Source organism: Branchiostoma belcheri, unplaced genomic scaffold (assembly GCF_001625305.1).
Source record: "Branchiostoma belcheri isolate BF01 breed outbred unplaced genomic scaffold, Haploidv18h27 scaffold60, whole genome shotgun sequence".
NCBI classification, from domain to species: Eukaryota; Metazoa; Chordata; class Leptocardii; order Amphioxiformes; family Branchiostomatidae; genus Branchiostoma; species Branchiostoma belcheri.
Window position 1 is genome coordinate 143,583 of NW_017804243.1, and position 21,036 is coordinate 164,618.

The 21,036-nt window shown below is 41.0% G+C and overlaps 2 protein-coding genes across 2 annotated transcripts; both read right to left on the reverse strand.

The window, feature by feature from the left end:
* Positions 1–2,331: 2,331 nt before the first annotated feature.
* LOC109482738 (peptidyl-prolyl cis-trans isomerase-like 2) lies at positions 2,332–16,508 on the reverse strand. Its single transcript, XM_019785566.1, has 19 exons — positions 16,395–16,508; positions 15,018–15,067; positions 14,465–14,513; positions 14,037–14,099; positions 12,472–12,523; positions 12,000–12,051; positions 11,113–11,204; positions 10,054–10,219; positions 9,576–9,682; positions 9,130–9,174; positions 8,761–8,836; positions 7,291–7,397; positions 6,721–6,810; positions 6,302–6,335; positions 5,804–5,921; positions 4,871–4,997; positions 4,515–4,577; positions 3,504–3,646; positions 2,332–2,684 (listed from the first exon to the last, which is right to left on the reverse strand). Exons 1-19 carry the CDS (start codon positions 16,424–16,426, stop codon positions 2,564–2,566), a joined length of 1,587 nt encoding a protein of 528 aa, XP_019641125.1. The 5' UTR covers positions 16,427–16,508; the 3' UTR covers positions 2,332–2,563.
* A 1,028-nt stretch (positions 16,509–17,536) lies between these two features.
* LOC109482736 (toll-like receptor 2) lies at positions 17,537–20,964 on the reverse strand. The gene is given in 2 exon segments (XM_019785563.1): positions 17,537–20,644; positions 20,646–20,964. Coding segments are annotated over 2 exon segments (3,234 nt in total). The 5' UTR covers positions 20,948–20,964; the 3' UTR covers positions 17,537–17,712.
* Positions 20,965–21,036: the final 72 nt, after the last annotated feature.

Consider the following 21,036-nt stretch of genomic DNA (forward strand, 5'->3'; position numbering starts at 1 on the left):
AAAAAAGCCTAAAAACACGCTAAAAATACTCCCAAAACCCAAACCTGTGCTTGGAAAGTATAGCTAGGTGTTGCTGCTGCAGTACTTAACTATGCAGCTAGGTGTTGCTATTGCAGTGTTACACGGCGCCTATAGCTGCAGTACAAATCAGAACCAGTCACTGTTGCCCTGAAGAAGATGACAGATGGTTACTGAAATGTTGGATCTAAAAAACTCATTGGTGGTTGAATAAAGAACCTTCTTATACATGTCACACTGGTTGTAAAAAGACAGCCTTCCACTAGTGTCCACTTTCACGGCACGTTAAATCAAGTTCATGCGTATGAATGTTACAATTGCATGGAACTGAGGGAAAAACGCTAGAAACTCAGTTGGTTTCGTAAAGATTTCAAGTTGATGAATTTCTAAAATTCAGCACTTGTTCAACTGTTACTCTAAAAATCTTGCAGCATGCAATGACTGAGACAGCTTTCAGAGTGTTGAAATACAGTGAAAAGAAAGTTACTTAAAAAGGCAGCTTAAAACGTTTTTTTTACATGAAAATGTATACTTGTTGCAGCTCCAAAGTGTAGGATTTCAGTGGCTGATTTTGAAGTTTTGTGCGTAAGATATTTAGATCTTTTAATGTATTGTGTAACATGTTTCAAATATGCTTATAAGAAATCCTGTTTGTTTTATATGTTATACATGAACATTTCATGCTTTTATAGAAATCATCTCTGTTGAGATATCATAATATAGCACATTTCATGGACTTCGTGGCTTGTGTCCAGTTTACTGTTACTGGTAGTTATGCAGGAAGTTTAAACTGTCATGTCCAACACAAGAAAATGGACTCACCCAAATTTTCCACTGTACAACTCCAGTCTTTGTCAAGGAATGAGCAATCCACTTCTTCCGTGACGTCACGCAGATAACACACGTGACTCCGTGAGCAGTGGATCATAGGTTGCAGAAAGTCTGTGGCGCCCCCTGTCTCTATTGAGGATACTGGTACTGTTGCTTCAATTATAGTTCTGTAGATTTAGCTGTGATCACAAGTTCAGGTATCCAAGTAAAGAAGTTGGCCAACCAAGGACAGACCCAGATGGAAGGAAAAAGTCCTGGCCCTATGTCTTGCTAGTCACTAGGGATGAAGAGGATAATTAAGTAAGTATAAGAACTCACCTCAGGCATGAAGGGAGGTTTCTCTATGGGGGCTGTTACACTCTGTTCACTCACTCACACTCACTGTCCGGTTTATCGTCTGTTGTTCCCCATCTTCCGAGGGTTAGACGTGCTTGCACAATACAACTGGGGCTTGATGGCAGCACGCCACTTGTCTCTGTCCTGTGGGTTGATTTTATCTAAGTTCAGGTGGTGGAGGTCCTCCCGTATGTTGTCAAACCATTTCCTCCCAGGGCGGCCATGGGGGTTTGGACCCTCCACATCCAGTGTGAGGACCCTCTTTGGCCATTTGTCCCTGTCCATTCTCTGGACGTGGCTGTATCATCTTAAATCATCTGTGTCTGATTGTTATCCTGACAATCAGCAAAGACAGTGGCCAAGGACAGCCTCAATGGAAGGAAAAAGTCCTCTTGGCCTTACATGTAAGTCTCACAAGGGATGAAGAGGATATTAAGTATACCAAGCAAGTACTTTTGAGGATTTCAGGATTTTGAGCAGCTGCCTACTGATTAGACTTGTGAATTTTAAAATACATGCTTCCAGTAAGGGCAAGAGGATTTCAAACCATTTGGAAGTTTGAAACTGGACAGGCAGATGCTTTCTCAAGAATGCTACAAAAATAAACATTTTTATGCAGTTTTTATTGGAAATATTACAATCTTAAATGGTGAACTATGGAAGAAAACCCACCTAATAGTGCCTTTAAAATGATATACATGTACATAAAATGAAAATGTATCTGGGTGAACTAATATCATACAAGATTCTAAATTAAATCCATTCCATGATTTATAACAGTCATTCTATTCCATGATGTGTGTTGAAAAAACTCTCTTGTCCAAATTTGACCAGAACAGTTATCATAGGTCACAGTCAATTCAGATTTTCAAAGTTCAACACTTCCACATCCAATTAACCCTCAGCCTGCTAAGGCAGCGAACTGGTAACAAATCTGTTTTGGTTTTGTTATGGGGTTAGGCAGCAGGTAGAAGGTTAAGGGTACTGTTTTTAATGACGTCATACCCTTATTAGTAATTTAACCCTTGTCTTGCAGAGCCCATATATACATACAATGTATATGGCTTGCACATACAGTACCACCCATATAGCGCCCTGTATATATTATGTACCATCTTGTGCAACGCATCACACCACAGTGAAACGCAACGAATGCGGAAGTACATTTGTAGCTACGCCACCGCAGGGCAAAAAAAGGCAAGAGTCTATGACCTGATTAAGACTTCAAATTATTTGAAAATATTGTGTTAAGGACAAGGGTTAAGACTTGGATGACGATTTCTGGTGTGTGTGTTACGCCGAAAGGCTGTTATACCGGCTATACAAATACAGATACAGATTTTGAACTAGAGTTTAAATCTCTTAGACTTGTACAAATCTACCAGGCACTGAAGTCGGTGAGTTTGGACGATGACTTGACTTTTTTCTTGGGCGGCACGGCGGCCTGGGGAGAGTCCGTCTGTCTGCTGGTCCCGGGGTCGGCACTACTGGTGCTGGCACTGGGGGGGACACACAGGGTTACTGGTTAGGTATTATCTTCGTAAACATAAACATAAACACTGCCATGTACAAACATACTGTAGTACTGCTATGGTATGAATAGATACACTGTCAGGGGTTAGGGAACACTGGTTTCAAGGAGAAATCCAGAATTGAACTTGCATTACATACCTATAACTTTAACTTTATTTGTTCAACCAGGTATCACACTCAGGCCACTCTGGCCTGTTTTTCAGGAAATCCTGGTACAAAAGCACAGACAAACACCTAACAGTTAAACAGATTACAATACATCCAAAAGTCTAAAAATAGCACATAGATAAAACTAATCTTAAATACAATTCGATAAAAACTGTTTAAAAGTTCTGAGACTGAGCTGCTGTCGTTAATGTAGGGGTAGTGAGTTCCAGAGATAAGGTCCATAGTACTGTAAGCTGTTCCTGTATGAAGTCACTCTAGCTGGGGGACAGGAGAAATACATTATATACATTGTACAGTGTACAGGGCTCGAAATACTGGGTGCACTAGTATTTTTAGGTTTACGTGTGTAAAGATATTAAATGTATATACAGCATATTCTGGACAAGTGTCAGAAAAATAAAATTTCTGTTGTAGCATTTTTCTTTAGAAATGAAACATAGTATTATTTTTGACATTCTACTTATCTTATATGGTGCGCGATTTCATGTTGGGTGCACCATTCAATGCACCTGTTCCCAAAAATGAATTTTTAAAAGACCTTGACTTTCAACTCTAAAATCCAAGAACCAGGGAATTGCATTGTTATGGCCTGACATGAGGATGTAACATGATCCTACCTGGCCATGTTGATGTACTTCCCCACGCCTGACTTGAAGACTTTTGGTCCCTCCGGTTCTTTCTTCCGTTTGACGGGGATGTTGAGGTAAGACTTTCTCTCCTCCTCCTCAGCTTCCTGTTGCTTCCTTCTTTCCTCCGCAAGCTGGGAGGGGCGGAAGACGGGAACGAATGAGTGAACAGACGGAAGACAGCTGGTATAGGTCATTCTAAGGCCACACCAATTCATTGTTGGTTCTCGGACATTTTTAGTTCAAAAGATAGCAAGCGGACATCATAAAATGAGAGGGCTGAGGAAGAAAACTTGAATAAGCCTGTATTAACTGAGTCCACCAAGGCATTAACCAGGTCCTCAGACTTTGATTTCATTAGGTTTTTCCAGTTAACCATATTTTCAAAAAATCCCAGAACCAACAAATCAAATTGGTGAGGCTTAAAGCAGGTTTGAACTGTAATTCCTAACACAGTGAACTGGACTGACCCAAATTTTTCACTGTTCAACTCCATTCTTTGCCACGGAATGAGCAATCCAATATCAAAGTGACGTCACAGAAGCGGTGCATTTTTCATTCCTTGACAAAGACTGGAGTTGAATAATCGAAATATCGGTAAGTGCAGTTTGTTGTGTTGGAACTTACAGCTTCAGAAAAACGGATTAATGAGCTGAATGAACAAAGAAGAGACTGGATGAAAGAATGAAGGGAACAATGCCTTTTTCTTTTCCAGCTACATGTAAGTGCAAAACAAGTGAGTGAATGAATGAATGAGTAGGAAAATGAATGATAGAACAGATGGATTCAGATGATAGAACAAGAACAAATAAATGAAAAATTGAAGAATGGTTCATTAAAGCAGACATGGAATTAAAGACAGCGACTTACACTTACATTATGATATATACTGTTTATTATGTACAAATTTATTTCTATTTCCGTGTGCTTTATGTATCAACATTCAAATAGGACACAAGTCTGATGTGAGAATATAAAAAAAACAACGAAAAGGTCTCCCACCAGAGTTTCTGCCTCCTCGTAGGGGTCCACAAATACCAGGGTGTCTGTAATCATGATGTCATCCTGGAACATACCAATCACAGACGGGGGTCAAAACAATGGCAAGTATTGATGAAACAAGTAAAAAGACATATTTCAAGCTCAGGCCTGTATGAGAAACAGGCAAATGAATAAACAAACAATAAATAATTCTTTTTATTCATTTATTCCAACATTTAATGACAAGACTTGGTGATGGCAAACTCTAACTTTTGCAACTTATATTTATGCCACCACCGGAGATGGGCTCTGCCCTATGCACCACCTGGTGCAGGAAGGACTTTAACTTTAACTTTAATTATAATAATAACCTTTACCTGTGGTTTGTCTGTAGAATCACACTCCACCTTCTCCATGGCAGTGAGAGTGTCCAGTCCGCCCACCACCCTCCCGAACACCGCGTGCTTCCGGTCCAGGTGGTTACAGGACCGGTACGTGATGAAACTGGACAACAAGTGAACATAATCAATAACAACAACAACAACAAAAAGGTGGTTACAGGACCGGTACGTGATGAAACTGGACAACAACAACAACAACAGGTGGTTACAGGACCGGTACGTGATGAAACTGGACAACAACAAAAACATACAGGTGGTTACAGGACTGGTACGTGATGAAACTGGAAAACAACAAAAACAATAACATATTATATAATCAATAACAACAACAACATACAGGTGGGTACAGGAACAGTATGTGATGAAACTGGACAACAACAAAAACAATAACATATTATATAATCAATAACAACAACAACATACAGGTGGGTACAGGAACAGTATGTGATGAAACTGGACAACAACAACAACAAAATCAGCATCAGTGGGATTTTGTGGCATAATGGTGGAGTGTTCGCCTCAGAACATAAGAGGCACCAGGTTTGAGTCCTGACAAGCCATCAATCTAGTGTCTGTAGAAAAAACACTTTACACGACTTTCCTCACTTCACGTGTAGGTGAAAATGAGTGCTATATTGTCCCCTGTGTTGGTGGCGGCATTAAAATAAGTTGAAAAAACTTGAAAGTGCTGTCACCATGTCTTGTCATTACATGTTGGAACAACAACTGTTACAAGTGTTCACAGTAGTCAGGTAGTCCTTATGTAGTCAGTCATTTGAACAGGTTTGAGTGTATCTTTACTTTTATCATATACAATGTAATATTAATGTGGGGATCCTTGCATTTTGATATTAAAGAAGAATGAAACGTTGACAAAGAAGTTAGAAGGAGGTAAGAACTGAAGCTTACAACTGGGACTTGTTGGAGTTGGGTCCAGAGTTGGCCATGCTGAGCACACCTCTCCCGGAGTGGGTCAGGTTAGGTTTGAACTCGTCCTTGAATGGTTTGCCCCAGATGGACTCCCCTCCTGCGAAATGGTACAACCCAGTACATTATCAAAACTTCATTCCATCTTCAAAGTTCATCTAAGTTCAACTTGGTAGACATCATGATGAAGCAAGTTTAAACTGTAATTTCCAATGCAAGAAATTGGCAACCTATGATCCACTGCTCACTAAGTCACGTGTGTGTCATTCTGCATAGCGTGATGTTACAAAAGCGGTGGATTGCTCATTCGAAACTCCTTGTAGTTGTACAGTCAAAAATTTGTAGTGTTGAAAATTACAGTTTAAACTTGCTTCATAAAAATGCATTTTAGTTTTGATCCGATTTACAGAAAATAATTACACAATACGGGAGACTTGAAGACAATTTGTAAAGTGACGTGGAGACAAGGTTTGTACATACCCTTTCCAGTGGCTGTGGGATCTCCTCCTTGAATCTAGGGAGAAAAATCACAAATTAGAAATTGCTACCAACTTCAGTTAGATTCTTAAAAAACAAATTAGTTCAGCAGTTTGGTAGAATCTCACTACAATGTCCTCTATTAGATTCTGTATTGAAATTACACATCCCTTAATATGTTACGCCAGATGCTAAATATTACTATTATAATTATTGATATTAGAACAATTTTGTCTGCTTGACTTGGATTGCATTACAACATCTTCAAGACAGTTCTCTCACATGTAATGAAAATCATTAATTTCCTCCATTAATTTATAGAAGGGGCAAACAAGGAGTTCAAGAAACATTACTGAGTGACAGAGAGATGTGGGGACCATCTGGAAAGTTCAAAGGAATAACAGATGAGGGTAGGGACCGACCATGAAGTTCCTGATGCTCCTGTGGAACTGAGTTCCTTTGTAGTACTTGTTCTGGCAGTGTCTGAGGAAGTTCTCACACGTTCTGGGGACCTGGAATGACATGAAATTATTACAGACAGATACATATAAAATGCAACACAGTAGTGACTAGATTGATATGCTGACAAATATTTCGTAAACCAGGTCTATGTAATGTTCCCAAAAGTTACTGTGTGTGTGAAAATTTCAGAGTGGATCTGTTTTACAATGCAATTGTTGAAGTACAGCACTAAGTGGGTTTGCTTTAAAATTTGTATTCTGGTTTTAAAAGTATCAGCAGCAGATCTTACAATGTTCGGAGTTTAACCCAACCCTACATCAGTGGGTCCTGGATGTTAGAATGTAGGGTGTTCCTGTCAGGGCTCTAACAACCACCGTATTTTGGTCAATTGCAGGAACTTTGTGGCATATGACGAAAAATAGACAAAAATGACGTGTATATCCAAATGACCACTAACAACCACTCTCAACAGAAAAAGAATTTGACTGAATTTGAGCTGGCTACATGTAGATCCAATAGTACGTCCTCACCATGTCACAGTGCAGTTCGATGTTGAGGTCTCCCTTGTTGGTTCTGAGTCTCACGTATCCCTTCTTCTTCACAAACCTGTACTTCAGTTCATCACTGTCGATCTTAGCTGGAAAATAAGCAGCAAAACAACAAAACTTATGGACTCTATCATTCAGAAGGGATAGAAATACAAAACTTACCGGTGATGTATCTTGAAATATGTGATACAAAATGAATTGAGCAACTAGCTAAGTTCTCTAAAGAATCAAGTTTCAAAATATCTCTTTCTTTCATCTTTCATCTTTCATCACTTGTATAGAATGAGTCGTAGAAACTGACAAATTCTCATTGACTTTAAAACCCTATCATTATTATTCAACCCATAGCCATTGGCTCGCCTTGCATTCGGTAGGTTGTGAGTTCGATCCCCGGCCGAGTCACACCAAAGACTTTAAAAATAGTACATAGGTACTTTGAAACTTTGAAACTTTGAAACTTTATTCATCAAAACAACATTGCAGGCTGAAACAGCCTGAATTGTGTTGCAAGTCACATGTAATTCCATATTAATAATAACAATTGTAACATTTTAGCGTTAAAAAGATTTAGTGTTAAAAGAAATATCCGATAATGACGTATTGTATAAAATATCGATAACACATTAAAATATAGACAATAATTGAGTGGAACAACTTAAGAATACAAATACAAGGAGGCAATAAAATTTTTTATAAAAGTCTATAGTGTCCTTCAGATTTTAAAAAGTACTATAGTGTCCCTCACTGCTGCAAGATGTTGAGTGATCTGGGGATAAATGATTGTCTATGTCTCTCTGTACGGCTAAGTGGTATCTTGTAGCTGGAAGTCTGACGGCGTAGTTGGTAGGTTGTCGGTCTACCCGGCTCAAGGAACTGCTGGCAAGGGTGAGTGTCATCCGCCATCACCCTCCTGAGTTCACGTACGGATGCCTCACGTCTCCGCTCCTCCAGGGTCGGCAGTTGACCGGAAGGAATTCCAATGATTCTGCAGCAGATTTTCTGTACTTTCTCGAGCTCGTCAGCCAACCCGCGAGGTAACCCTCCCCACACTGGTGATCCGTATTCCAGCACTGGTCTGACAAATGTCTTGTAAATTTGTAACAGAACGTCTACTGGAAGCCCCGCTCGTTTGGACAGTCGCAAGTAGTGAAGGCGAGGTCGGACCTTGGACAACATGTATTCAACGTGTGCACCCCACGACAGGTCGTTACTGACGATCACCCCTAGAAGTTTGAATGCAGGAACTCTCTCTACTGCTTTCTCTGCTTAGCACTCAGCATTTGAGAAAGAGTGTGGGACTCATTGGGAGTGAAACACACACCACTGCTGTAGTGACTGCACAATTGTGTAGCCCAAGGGCTAGGAAACGGAGATGGGCACTGCCATATGTGAGCATGCTAATAGTTGTGGGAGGACTCTAACTAAATGTAAGAACAAGAGAACTCAACCTACCAGCCACATGTTCAGTTCGAGGTGTGACAGCTGTGGAGGTGAACCCAGCTGCCACCATGCCTGTGGTGTGGTGGGCCTGGAACAGGGGATACAAAATCTTTCCATCAAGAATTTGCCCATAGTTTTTCTTTTCTTCAAAGCTGCTATTGTACCCAAACCTAAACCGCTTCTTTCTCAAACCAAAGGCTACATGTATATGCCACATGACCAAAATTTATGCTTTTTCAAGAACTGAATAATCTAGACAGAGGAAGCAATGACATAAAAAAAATACAAAACAACAGACAACATGAGTACAGTCAAATCTAAAGAAAATCTGATAGTATATCAGTGAGATCTTTTCAGGAAGCAAGAGAATGAAACACTTACAGAGCTCATCTTGTCTGGGTGCTCCTCCTGCTTTTCTTTTGGAACCTGTGAAGATAAAAAAAAAACATTTCCACCATTTCACTGTACACAACAGTGCCAAAGCAGTTAAAGGAGGTATGGCAATACTGTATTGTGTATAATGAGAAAACTGGAAACAATTAAACAAACAAACACATACACATACGCCAAAAACAGTTACTCAAGCAAGCGGATATGATTTTGAAAACGGTCACACATTTCAGGTAGCATCCACTACCTTTTGTCAGTGACACTAATTGAGACTGCAGGAGAAATGCAGGTTTATAAGCACAAACTATGATCGATTGATATGCAAATACATGAAAACAATTTTCTGGAAGTCCAAAAGGAAACAAAAGTTAGACAAGACACACAAAGACACTGACAGGCACACTAGTATTGAAACTCATTAAGAGATTTGTACTGACCAGTTCCTGAGGTTTGTAGTCCCTGTAAAGTTCCTCCAACACGTCTCCAGTCATGGAGTTCACGTTCTTCAGGTGAAAAGACGGATCCTTCTTTTCCTTCTCTAACTCTGAAGGTGGGTGGAAGAAAGACAGAACAAATGAAGCTTTTTATAAAAGAAAGGAAGGGAGATAAACTTGAAGATGCTATGAGAAGGTAACATGTCAACATCGTTTTACATCTTCTTGACTCTACTGTGACAATGGAAAGATGATAGTCAGAGGACTGGTAAGTCCTGGGAAAAATGATACCAAAAACACTGTCTTGAACTATTTTAGAAAACACTTTGAAAATGTCTAATGCACACGGCCATACTTGAACCTTGACTTGTAGTTGTATCCCCCTGATTGAAAAATTTTTGAGAAGTGGCTATCCAAGGATTTTAAAGTTGTTAATCTTCTGCACAGCAGAATAAAGGTAACATTAACCCGACTCTCTGACCTTCGTCCGTGACCTTGAGGTTGTGCTTGAGGTGGTGGAAGTTGTTAAAGTTGAACTTGTCCAGGTCGGTGGGGTCCTGGATTGTGATGATGTCCTTGCGCGTGATTGGTTCATCCGTCAGAAGGTCCTTCCAGTTCTTGGGTCGGATGTTTAACCTTTCAACTGCCTGAGGTTCAAGGGTCAGGGTTTAAGGGTCAGAGTTTAAGGGTCATAGTTCAGGAGTCATGTATAGCACAAAAAGCCGTATATGTTAGGTATAATCACATAAGGCCACACCGACTTAATTTTATGGATGACATCCGCGCGCGCATGGATTTTCGCCTGTTCTCAAAAAAAAAAAAAGATCACGTCCACCGAGTTTCTGGCCTGGTTCTAGGCCTGGGTAGTCCATGCTACTTAGCGACAATACGGAACCGGGCACCCAGGCTACCGAAGCTCCACGACTCAAGAACTCAGTACATACGTACAGTGTCAATTCATAAATTCCACAAAAAGCCAGCATGTGCCGGCTTGTCATATACGTCGCTAAGTACTGCCGCAAATTCACAATACCAGCTTTGCATTCGTGTGGTTTAGTAGCATTTTTATTTTTGACCGGAATTTTTTTTTATTCGCCCGCGTGCACTAGTTTGTGGGTCTTCAGAGGATGTCATCCAGAAAATTAAGACGGTGTGGCCTAATGGCAAGTCTGAAGAGCATGTGTATTCTTCCATGTGTGATTAATAGTATTTGAGACCACACCTATTTGATATTTAGTTCTGAAGATTTAAAACAAAAAATTATTCCATTGGGAGACGTAAAAATGATACAGAGTCAGAGGGGAAAGTCTATACTTTGGTATACACATTGAAGTGAATGAATACCAGATGCAAGTTTTTTTCACAGCTCTACGAGTATGCTTATGTAGAGTAGTAAGTGTCCTCTCACTTATATTTTTCTTTACTTGGAAATGTCCAAAAACCCAGAGAACAATTTGGCATGGATTATTATTGCCAACTACCTGATATATATTGTTATGAAGAAACATAATTGTTTGTTTGTCAGAAAACATCACCTTACCTCATAACTGTAGACATGTCCAGTCTTCTTGATGGCGACGATGTGAGCGTTTTCGTTGAAGACTTTGAAGGTGACGGGACAGTGGTACTTGTCTGGAAGAAGGACATTTTACAAAAATTACAGATAGTCTAGATGATTTGTGTCAACATAATGCTAACAAAATGGGCAGTGATATTTCCCTGTAGATAAAGTAAAACTAAGTTTAGCTCAAAATCAAATAAACTCCATGAACAGTGAGGCTCTTTTCCACTGGCTGTGACGGAGACAACAGACACTATGTACAGTATTAACAGGTTCCGGGCTCTCCCCATGCAATGGAGCAAGGGTGCTCCCCCCTCCCCAAAATCCTAGCACCCCTCCCAAAATGTGCAAATTTTCTCTTAGTATTTTTATGAAGATTCGCAGCTTTCTTTTGCGACATCAACCGATTAGGGAGCCCCTCTCCCCTAACAATTTCTGGAGAGACCCTTGCAAGTTCTACTGGGGATAGTCCCCTGGCTCTTGTATCATAATAAGTACAAGTTGAAACTAGAGAAGTAACATTTGCGAAGCATGTTTACCTTCGGACATGGTCTGCCCTGTTAATTCTTACTCAAACACATTCACACACATGTACTACTAGTATATGGTGACAGGAGCAGAGCAGACATGAAATTGCAACATTATGTAACCCAACACCAGTCACCATGGTGACAGACGTCAACAAATCATGTCATTGGTCAGGTCAGAGGTCACTGTTTGAAGAATAAGAAGAGGAAGAAATGGAGTAAAAACAATATGTTTTTCTTCAGTAAACATAACAATAATAGTTACACAGTAGAATCCTTTGGTTGATGCATACAACACTGAAGACATCTCGACACAATGTCTTAGACTTATGGACTGACCTTCAGAGTTCTTGTGGAAGGTCAACTTTGTCAGCGCCTTGGCCTCCATTTTCTATCAAGGTCACCAGAGTTACAAGGTCAAGACAGTTACAAGACATTTATTAAAAAGCCATGCCAGTGTTCTTGAGAGAAAATTGAGAAAATCTAAGGAATCTCCACACATTTCTATGTAAGCAAAGTAATAAAATCATGTTCACTCCAACTTGGATATTTCATAACTCTATTAGTATACAATGAGAGTCCATTTTCTGAATTTCAAAAGCCACTTGGTAAATAATATGATTATTATGATTCCAGTAGCCACAGAAAATGCCATAAATACCATAACAGAACATTGATCAATCTAATTACAGATTGACTAGATGATTGATAAACTATTGATTGATTGTTTGATCTATCTATTGATTATTGATTGATTGATAGATTGTTTGATTGATGATTGATTGATTGATTGATGTACTTGTTTCCTCACCTCTCCTGTGATGGGATTTGTTCCATATTTCTTCAGCCATGGGACAATGTTCCTGTAACAAATAAACAAACAAACAAATAAACAAACAAATAAACAAGCTAGATAGAAACGATAGTCACGCAATGTCAAGTGAACTGATGGAATTCAACTTTCTAACTACACTATACTTCAACACTTTTGACAATTATATTGAGAAAAACTTCACTTACTAGTATCTAAGTTGTACACATCTTTATGAGTCATGGATAAGAACATTTTAAAATATTCTGTAGCAGGTGAAACAAGGATTGCTGGTTCTTCAACAAAGATCATTTACTAGTAACTCTCTCAATGCTGCATAACCCCATAAACAATACAAACTTTGTGTCATGCAGCAACTTTAGCAACAAATTCCTTTTTACTCCGTGAAGGAGGTCAGGACCTCCGGACGGAGTGTTGTAATCGGCTGATTTTTCATGTTCGCAGTCAAAACACTGGGTTCTCTTTGTGTAATCGGCACGCAATTTTATACGCCTTCTGCGGGCATGCCCGTGTTGATGCACGAATGTGTATTTTTGCCGTTGCTGCTTTCGCGGTCAATGTAATATCGCAGACGCACCCCTACAATTACGAGGCGAATTGGAATGGTCCAGAAAAACGCGTTGTTTGGAATAGCAGTGGGGTTCAAAAAAGTTCATGCAGATACGGGGTGGTTTTTATAAGTGGTTCCAGATTTTTTTGCCCATGGTTAAGAGATGCCAAGTTTTTGGAAGATGTTCGCAGCCAAAACGCATTCTTCCGTACGTCGCATTTCTGTGTAATTTCGCATGTGGTGTTGCATTATGTCCGGGATGATGCACGTCTTTTTATTTTTACCGTAGCTGTTTTGATATTGGAGTAAATGCTTATTTTCGAAACATCCCCATTTCTTTGAAATGGTTTCGTCCGTTTATGCAACTGTTACTGCGCTAATGACGACCAGTCGCGCTGTCCTGATACACCGCGAATGTGCGAGTGTTCCCTGTAGACAGTCCCGGGAGTCATTTTTTTTCGCACATTCCAGGAGCCAAACCAAAATACGTTCATGAACCGAGTCCAAAAAACAGAAACGTGAAAATCGGATGATCGGACCTGATGTACATTTCTCTTTCTATAGATTGTACACACAATACACACATCTTTAGATAATCTGGCCCTGGCAGGTTAAAAAAAAAGTAACCCTGAATCATACTAGATTAGCGTAAATGCATGTTAATGCGTTCAAAACAAGAAAAAAATTGTTTCCGGGTATTAATCTCTTGAATCACGGCGCTGAATATTGACGCAAAAATATTTCGGGCATCGCGCGCCCTTCCCGCGTCACGTGTAGGCATCTCGCATCTCTGATTGGTTGTTGCGTCTTAAGATGACTGAGCCGACGCGCGTTTAAACAATTTTTCTTTGTTCGATTTATCACACTTCACAGAGAATTGTCGCCAATGGCTACTTCTTTTTGTTGCAATATATAATACTTCACGGAGAATTGTCGCCTATGGCTTCTTGTTTTGCTTCAGAAGGACTGAGAGAATCAGAAGTTTTTTACTCACATCAAATCAAAGATGTCTCCTTTCTCCGTGCAGAGTGGGTGCTCAAATGGCTGCAGGGACAGACTGGGTATGAAAAAGTTATGTTAGTCATGTCAACAGAGCTGCTTTAATAATAGTAACACACTTCTGATGACCTGGATAGTTGCAAACTTACTTTTGTATTATGGTTTTATTTCTTATAATTATTTAATCCAGTGTCTATAGTGACCACCTGACCATGTGTTGTCCGTCATCTGGGTGGTCTACTACTTGGGCAGTTTTGAGCGTAGTAGTGATGCTTTAAAGCTTAAGATTTAATAACATTAACGTTAATGTTACACCCCAAATATTTACAATACTTACACTGCAACACTTTCCACTGTAGGTTGTAAATTTGACTGAACGATTAACAACTGTTTGTTCGTTTGTTTGTGTGTTTGTTTGTTTACCTGCAGCAGTAGAAAGGCAGTCGTCGGAAGGGCCCCCTCTCTGGACCATCTAAAAACAAAAACACACCGTCAAATATGCACAGACTGTCCGGGCACAAAGTAGTGCTGCACAATACTAGAGAAGGGTGCAGAGAGATGTGCATGGCATCGAGATGGGACCTGTGGTAAATGTTAGAGGAATACGTCGGTTTTGAGACTGTAAAAGTTGAATTATGGTGCGTGTTCAGTCGGCGTAGATTTGCGCTTGGATACTTGTCCCGCCTAGTACTGTGCGTCGGCTGCAGTTCCATGACCTCCGCAGTGGCGCTAATAAAAGAGGGCATGAGAAGAGAACTAACCGGCAAATTTAAGCTCATTTTCACATATTTTGTACGCTATACCCTAAAGTCAAACATTAAAATTCTGAACCTTGCTTGTGCACCCTACTATGATTTTCAGTGAGTCGAAGTGAGTCACTTTGGGGACCTTAACTATAGAAATCCCCATATAGGGCTAAAACTGCGTTGTGCCGCCTTATTATTATTCAACTACAGAAAAAACTGGAAAACTTTACCTGACTTTTTGCCTCCGAAAAACTGGGTCCACTCTGAACAAGTCAGGTACCTGAGTACATGGGATAAAAGATACAAAACTAGAAAGGCCAATATTTGCTTTGGAGCAAATACAGTGATGGGTTCACCACATTTTACCACATGGCAGGGAAAGAATGAGAAACACAAGGGAAAACAATGATTTACATTGATATAACTACATTTGTATAATATGAAGTAACATACAACTAAAACAACAGTTGGATAGCTATTCCCTACTTTATTGGTTAGGATTTTTAATTGCATAATGCAAACTGTTGATTTTCAAAATAAAATAAAAAACGTTCATGCCCCGCATTCCAATGCTGGAGCAGAAAAGCTTGAAATACCTACCAAAACACTTGAATAAAGACATACTGTCAGTATGGAAATGCTCTGTGCAGGTGTTAATCAAGTTAAATCCCAACAGCCAATCAGCAAGAAATGCTCTGTGCAGGTGGAAATGCTCTGTGCGGGTGTTAATCAAGTTAAATCCCAACAGCCAATCAGCAAGAAGTATAGAGGAAAGCTGCATGCCTATTGGTTGATGCCCTGCATTCCATTGTGATGACTCATGCCCAGACGTGGTAAACAGGGCACACTAACACAGTAATACATTTGCTATAACACAGCCAAAAAACTCAAATAAAACCATTCTAAAAGCCTGTATCACAAAAATTTAAAAAACGCCTAGGGGTATTTGCCCACTGTACCTCCATACCAAATTTCAGGACCTTAGGCCCTAAAATGAAGAAGCTGAATCCATTTAAAGATATGGCAGGAGGAGGAGAAGGAGGAGGAGAAGGAGGAGAAGAAACATCAGAAAAAGCAATATGGGTTCACCACCACTTCGTGGTGTGGTGAACCCATAAAAAGCTGAAAATTGTCATAGTTTCCCAGACTGTGGATCATCATTTGCGTAAATTATTTGGTCGTCGAAATAATGTCGATTTATAACTGTTAGACAAAAAAGTTTTATTCTTCTGTCTTAGCAAGTACCTAACTAGTATGATCAGATACAGATTATTTCTGCCTACAATAAATTATGACTGACTGCGAACTTCTACTTTTTTTTTGTTATTGTTGTCCTTGTTTGACGTCTAATATATCGCTCAGACATGGTCTCTTGGTGCTCGTTTGCGCTTGGTTCAGTTCAGAGTAAAAAAAATTCTCTCTAGGTATTTAACTCTTGGTGCCTTGTGCTTGTGTATTAGAACTAGTCTTTTTCATAACAAATCGTATTCATGCCCTCCCCACTCTCCTAATTAGAGCTAGAATATTTCTTCTTCCAAACCAATATTTTGCCGAAATAAGACAGGTATTTGATGAAACAACAGCCAAGTTTTAAGTCAAATACTCACAGCTTGTCTTTTTGGTGCTGTTTCTTCCCCATGGCGACCTAAAAACTCCGATGTTCGGTGAAAAATACAGGAAATGCGACGCTGTGTGTGGGATGACCTTTGACATCTCAGAGGAAAGTTAGCCCCGGGTTCGGCAACAGATTCTGGTAAAACTGTTTTGTGTGGTATTGGTACATTTTGTACTATTCATTACCAATGATTACGGAAAAGGGAACAAAATACAGATCCTGACTTATCTACAATAAAATTATTTTTGTTTTGTTTTGTTTATTCTATTGCAGGTCCCACCTGTTTTGTTTTCGTAAGCATCAACGGGCGCCGCCATGTTGAAATTTGACGTCATGCAGGAGCCATACTTGTTCCGGTATCCTTACGTCACATCCGTTTTTCACTTATTAATTACTTCATTAAAAACACACAAACACACACACACACACACACACACACAAACCGACACATGCACACACACACATGCGCACAGACACACAGACACACACACACAGCGCGCGCACATACACACACACACACATATGCACAAACACACATATGCGCGCATGCACACACACACATATGCGCGCATGCACACACACACGCATGCGCGCACGCACACACACACACACACACACACACATGCGCGCGCGCGCACACACACACAAACACACACACAGAAGAGTACGAGACCGTGAGAGAGACACAAAACGTTGACCAATCAGAAATCCCATTTCTATTAGTTACGACGTCATGAACTCATCATTGGTGCATATTAAATGATTGGTAAGTGAAATTAGCCATAAAACTTACACATATTGATATACGTGTTAACGTTACAATTGCAGAAGAAGAAGAAAAATAATGGCGAAGTCAACTTCCCTTCGTTGGCGCTAAAACTACACAGTGATGTACAGTGTATATTTATACATACATATGCCAGATTAACAAAGGTATTGAAATACATATCTGTATATCATGTCTATTGATTACCATCAAAGGTATAATCAATGGTTAATAAGAAATATGAAATTAAAATATATAATAGTGCTAGTCTAAAACTTACTATCTGATACAGTTACAGTTCTAAGGTTTAAGTAGAACTACATATTGCTGTATAGTACAAAAAAAGACACCATTTTCTGTAATAGTATAACCGCTTTTCCTTGAAAGGAATCGAAGAACTAATCTCCAAGCATAAGTATTCTTTGGGGCAAGAGAAATTTATATTGGCCAAATTGGTTACAGGCGGTCAATTTAAACTCTTCTTGGATATTAACCACAAAATGTACTCCCAAACCAATAACAGTCTGGTAAACTTGATCTTGATCTACAGCGGTAGAAGGGGCACGTCATCCCCATCTCCAAACCACTGGTCGTCTGGTTCTGGGAATGGAATTTCATCTTGCAGTTCCGGAATGTTCCGCACGGGGGCATGGACCTGCACTTCCACAAGGTTCCTTACTGGAGCCTGTTCTTGCTGTTCCGGAATGTTCCGTCCCGGAGCTGGCTGTTCCGGAATGTTCCGCCCCGGAGCTTGTTGTTCCGGAATGTTCCGTTCCGGACCCTGTACCTGCTGCTGAGGCTCTGGGTCCCGGGGTAGAGGATCGCCCAGAGCGTCTCGCAGCCGCCTCCAGAACAGCGGCCTTTTCCGCACGTCGTGTGGCCACATCAGGTACGTGTCCCTCTTTACTACGGCGTTCAGATGGCGGAACTGTTTCAGCATTTCGTTAGGAATCCTCTCCAGAAACACCAGGATGAGACGCCTCCCTCCCCCCTCCTCAAACATGTGGTACTGGGCCAGCTGGAACTCGTACTCGCACCACTTACTCTTCAGGAAGTTCCTGGTGATGAGGCAGACGGTTCTCCGGCTGTTTTCCACGGCATCCGCGATGTTTTCCACAATGGGAGCGCCCACTGCAAAGTCCCTTTCGTGTAAGACCAGGCTGTAGTCAGGTTCCAGATTCTCTATCGCTTGATGTATAACCCAGCCGACGTCCCGGTTGTTGTAGGCAAGAAAAGCATCGTGCGTGTATCTGGGCGGCCCTTGGTTCTTTACTTCTCCAATCTTCGGTCTCCTCCACTTGTCCAACATCCACAGGTAGTACTGAACACGGCCGACGTGGTAGTCGACCAGGAAAATGGTCGTCATGGCGACGAAGATGCCCGAAGAGGCGAGCACACAAGCCAGGAGGCGGTTGGGCCGGAATCCATGACTACAGACTGTGTCGAAAAACTTTCGTTCTGATGGATCCTGTCTGTCGTTAGAGTGTTGTTTCTGCGTCAGCCCGTCTAACAAACGTCTTCCACGCTGTTCAGGCGGACGGGAACACGTGTACCCTCGACCGAAGTCGGGATAGGAGTTGTGGAAGTTCGCTACCCTGTCGTATTTATCCAGGGCCCACTCAACAAACCACATTAACTTACAGTCACACAGAAACGGGTTGTCTGCAATGTCGATAGTCTCTAACCGGTAGACAACAGGACCCAGTGTTGTTTGATTTAACACAGTCAACCTGTTGCTGCTCAGATTCAGGTGCCTCAACCCGTACAGACGCTGAAAGGCGTCCCCAATCACTGCTATCCTGTTGGCTGCCAGGTTTAGATGTGTGAGGTTATCTAAACCTTCAAATGTCATCTGTGTTATATACTTTATCTTGTTGTTACTGAGATCCAGGAATTGTAGCCGAGATAGTCCACGGAAGGCGGATGTCATGACGGTGTTGATCTCGTTATGACTGAGGTCCAAATGCTCCAGCTGGTTCAACCATGTCAATTGTCCTGTTCTAATGCGCTGGATTTGGTTGTGAGAAAGAGTGAACGTTTTCAAAATTTTGTGATACCGGGGCCATAGTGATATATCTATTATCGCGTTGTTATCCAACCTAAGTGTTTCTAAGACCGATTGCTCACATGGTGACGTATAGTAACTAGCAGGCTTTGAGATTTCATTGTTAGAAAGGTCGAGATACCGTAAACTCGCAAAGCAGAATGGTTTATACACGTATCTTATGTTGTTGTGCTGCAAATCAAGCACAGTAATATTCCTAGGTAGACAATCGACGTTAACATTTACAATTTCATTATGACCCAAATTCAGATGATTCACGCTTTTTAAACCACGGAGGTTAACTGAGAAAGGCATGCCACATGGTGGTTGACCTGTTTGTCTGTTATGTAGCTTATTGTTACTGAGATCAAGATAGTCCAAGGTCTCTGGAAGCTGAGCTTGGGAGGTTTGCAAGTTGTCATGGCTCAAATCAAGATGAGTGAGCGAGGGCAGTCCTTCAAACACGTCTTGTGGTAAACTATGAATACTGTTATATGTCAAGTTAAGATGAGTGAGTGAGGACAGTCCGCTGAATGCCTTGTCGTGTAAAGTTAACGCCTTGAAACCCTGCGTCACATCCAGCCTTTGTAAATGTGACAAACCCTCAAAGGCGTTAGCTTGTATGGGTCTAATTTTGTCAATGCAAAGAATTAATGTTTTCAAATGTTTTAGACCTTTTAAGCCCGCTAGAGTATCAGATGTTATTATATCAATTCCCCTCAGGGATAATGACAACTCCTGAATCTGCGTGTGTCGGAGTTCAGGCAGAACGTCCATAATGGCGGGAAAAGGAGAAAAGGAGGTGTCCAGCGTCTGCAGATGTGTGAGTGACTTCAACAGGCCGGGAGCTATCGGAGCACCAGCAGTGTGTACATATATATGTTTCAGAGTTGGTAACAGCGGCCTGAGCATTTCAGTATTGAGGGGAATAAGTGGATCTATGTTACAATTTATACTCTCCAACTTAGACATGTTTCTAAATACAGGTCCAAAGTACGAGTCCCTGGCTCTTGTTAGATCCCACAGACTCAATTCTTTAAGGTTGTGCAGCGGTGCCCACAGCAGGCGTCGTTGTAAGAACCCACTTCCGCTGTGGACTCTTCTCATGGTGGTATTTAGGTCCTCTTTTATGTGATGGCCGAGTTCCCATATCTCTAGACTTTCCATTGAAGTCAAAGAATCAAATATGTGATCGGGTAAACTGTTGATATTTTTCAGGCCGAGTCGTAAATACTTGAGTTTAGATAACCCCGTGAACACTCCCTCACTGGCGACTCTATCGGTGTCCACGGTCAGATAGTTCAGGTTTCGCAGATCTTGGAAAAGTCCATTTTGAAGAAGCTTAAGGGGCGTTTGTGTCTCGATGAAAGGCCACGAACGCATATCAAGACGTTCCAACTTCTCCAACCCAGCGAACGTACCGACCTCGATAGTTATAAGTCAGGTCTAAGGATCTCAGGTTTCTTAACCCACTAAACGAGCCGTTATACAGTATAGTTATGTTGTTCTTACTGAGATCCACCGTGATGACAGACTCGGGGATGCCGGGAGGTACTTCAGTTAGATGAGATCTGGTTAGATGCTGCCAAAACGGATAACCTTGACACACGACAGTTGTTGAGTTCCAGGTCTGACACACAGGTGGGGAGAGTTGTCCTGTAACCCGTCCATGTTGGGCGATGAACACGGAAACCACAGCCAAGCAGACGGCGAGAGGAGCGGGTTTAGACTCCATGTCGGTCTGGTGGCATTTTTCTCAGGTTCGTCTCGTTGTGCCGACCGGTGGAGACTACGATATGAACACCTGGAGTTTATAGTGAATAA

Coding starts and splice junctions, on each gene's coding strand:
- LOC109482738 (XM_019785566.1), bottom strand. CDS start 16,426: ATGGGGAAGAAACAGCACCAAAAAGACAAGCT. Junction 15,068..16,394: donor CAGCACCAAAAAGACAAGCT/GTGAGTATTTGA, acceptor CCATGTACTCAG/GTACCTGACTTGTTCAGAGT. Junction 9,175..9,575: donor ACTACAAACCTCAGGAACTG/GTCAGTACAAAT, acceptor TTATCTTCACAG/GTTCCAAAAGAAAAGCAGGA.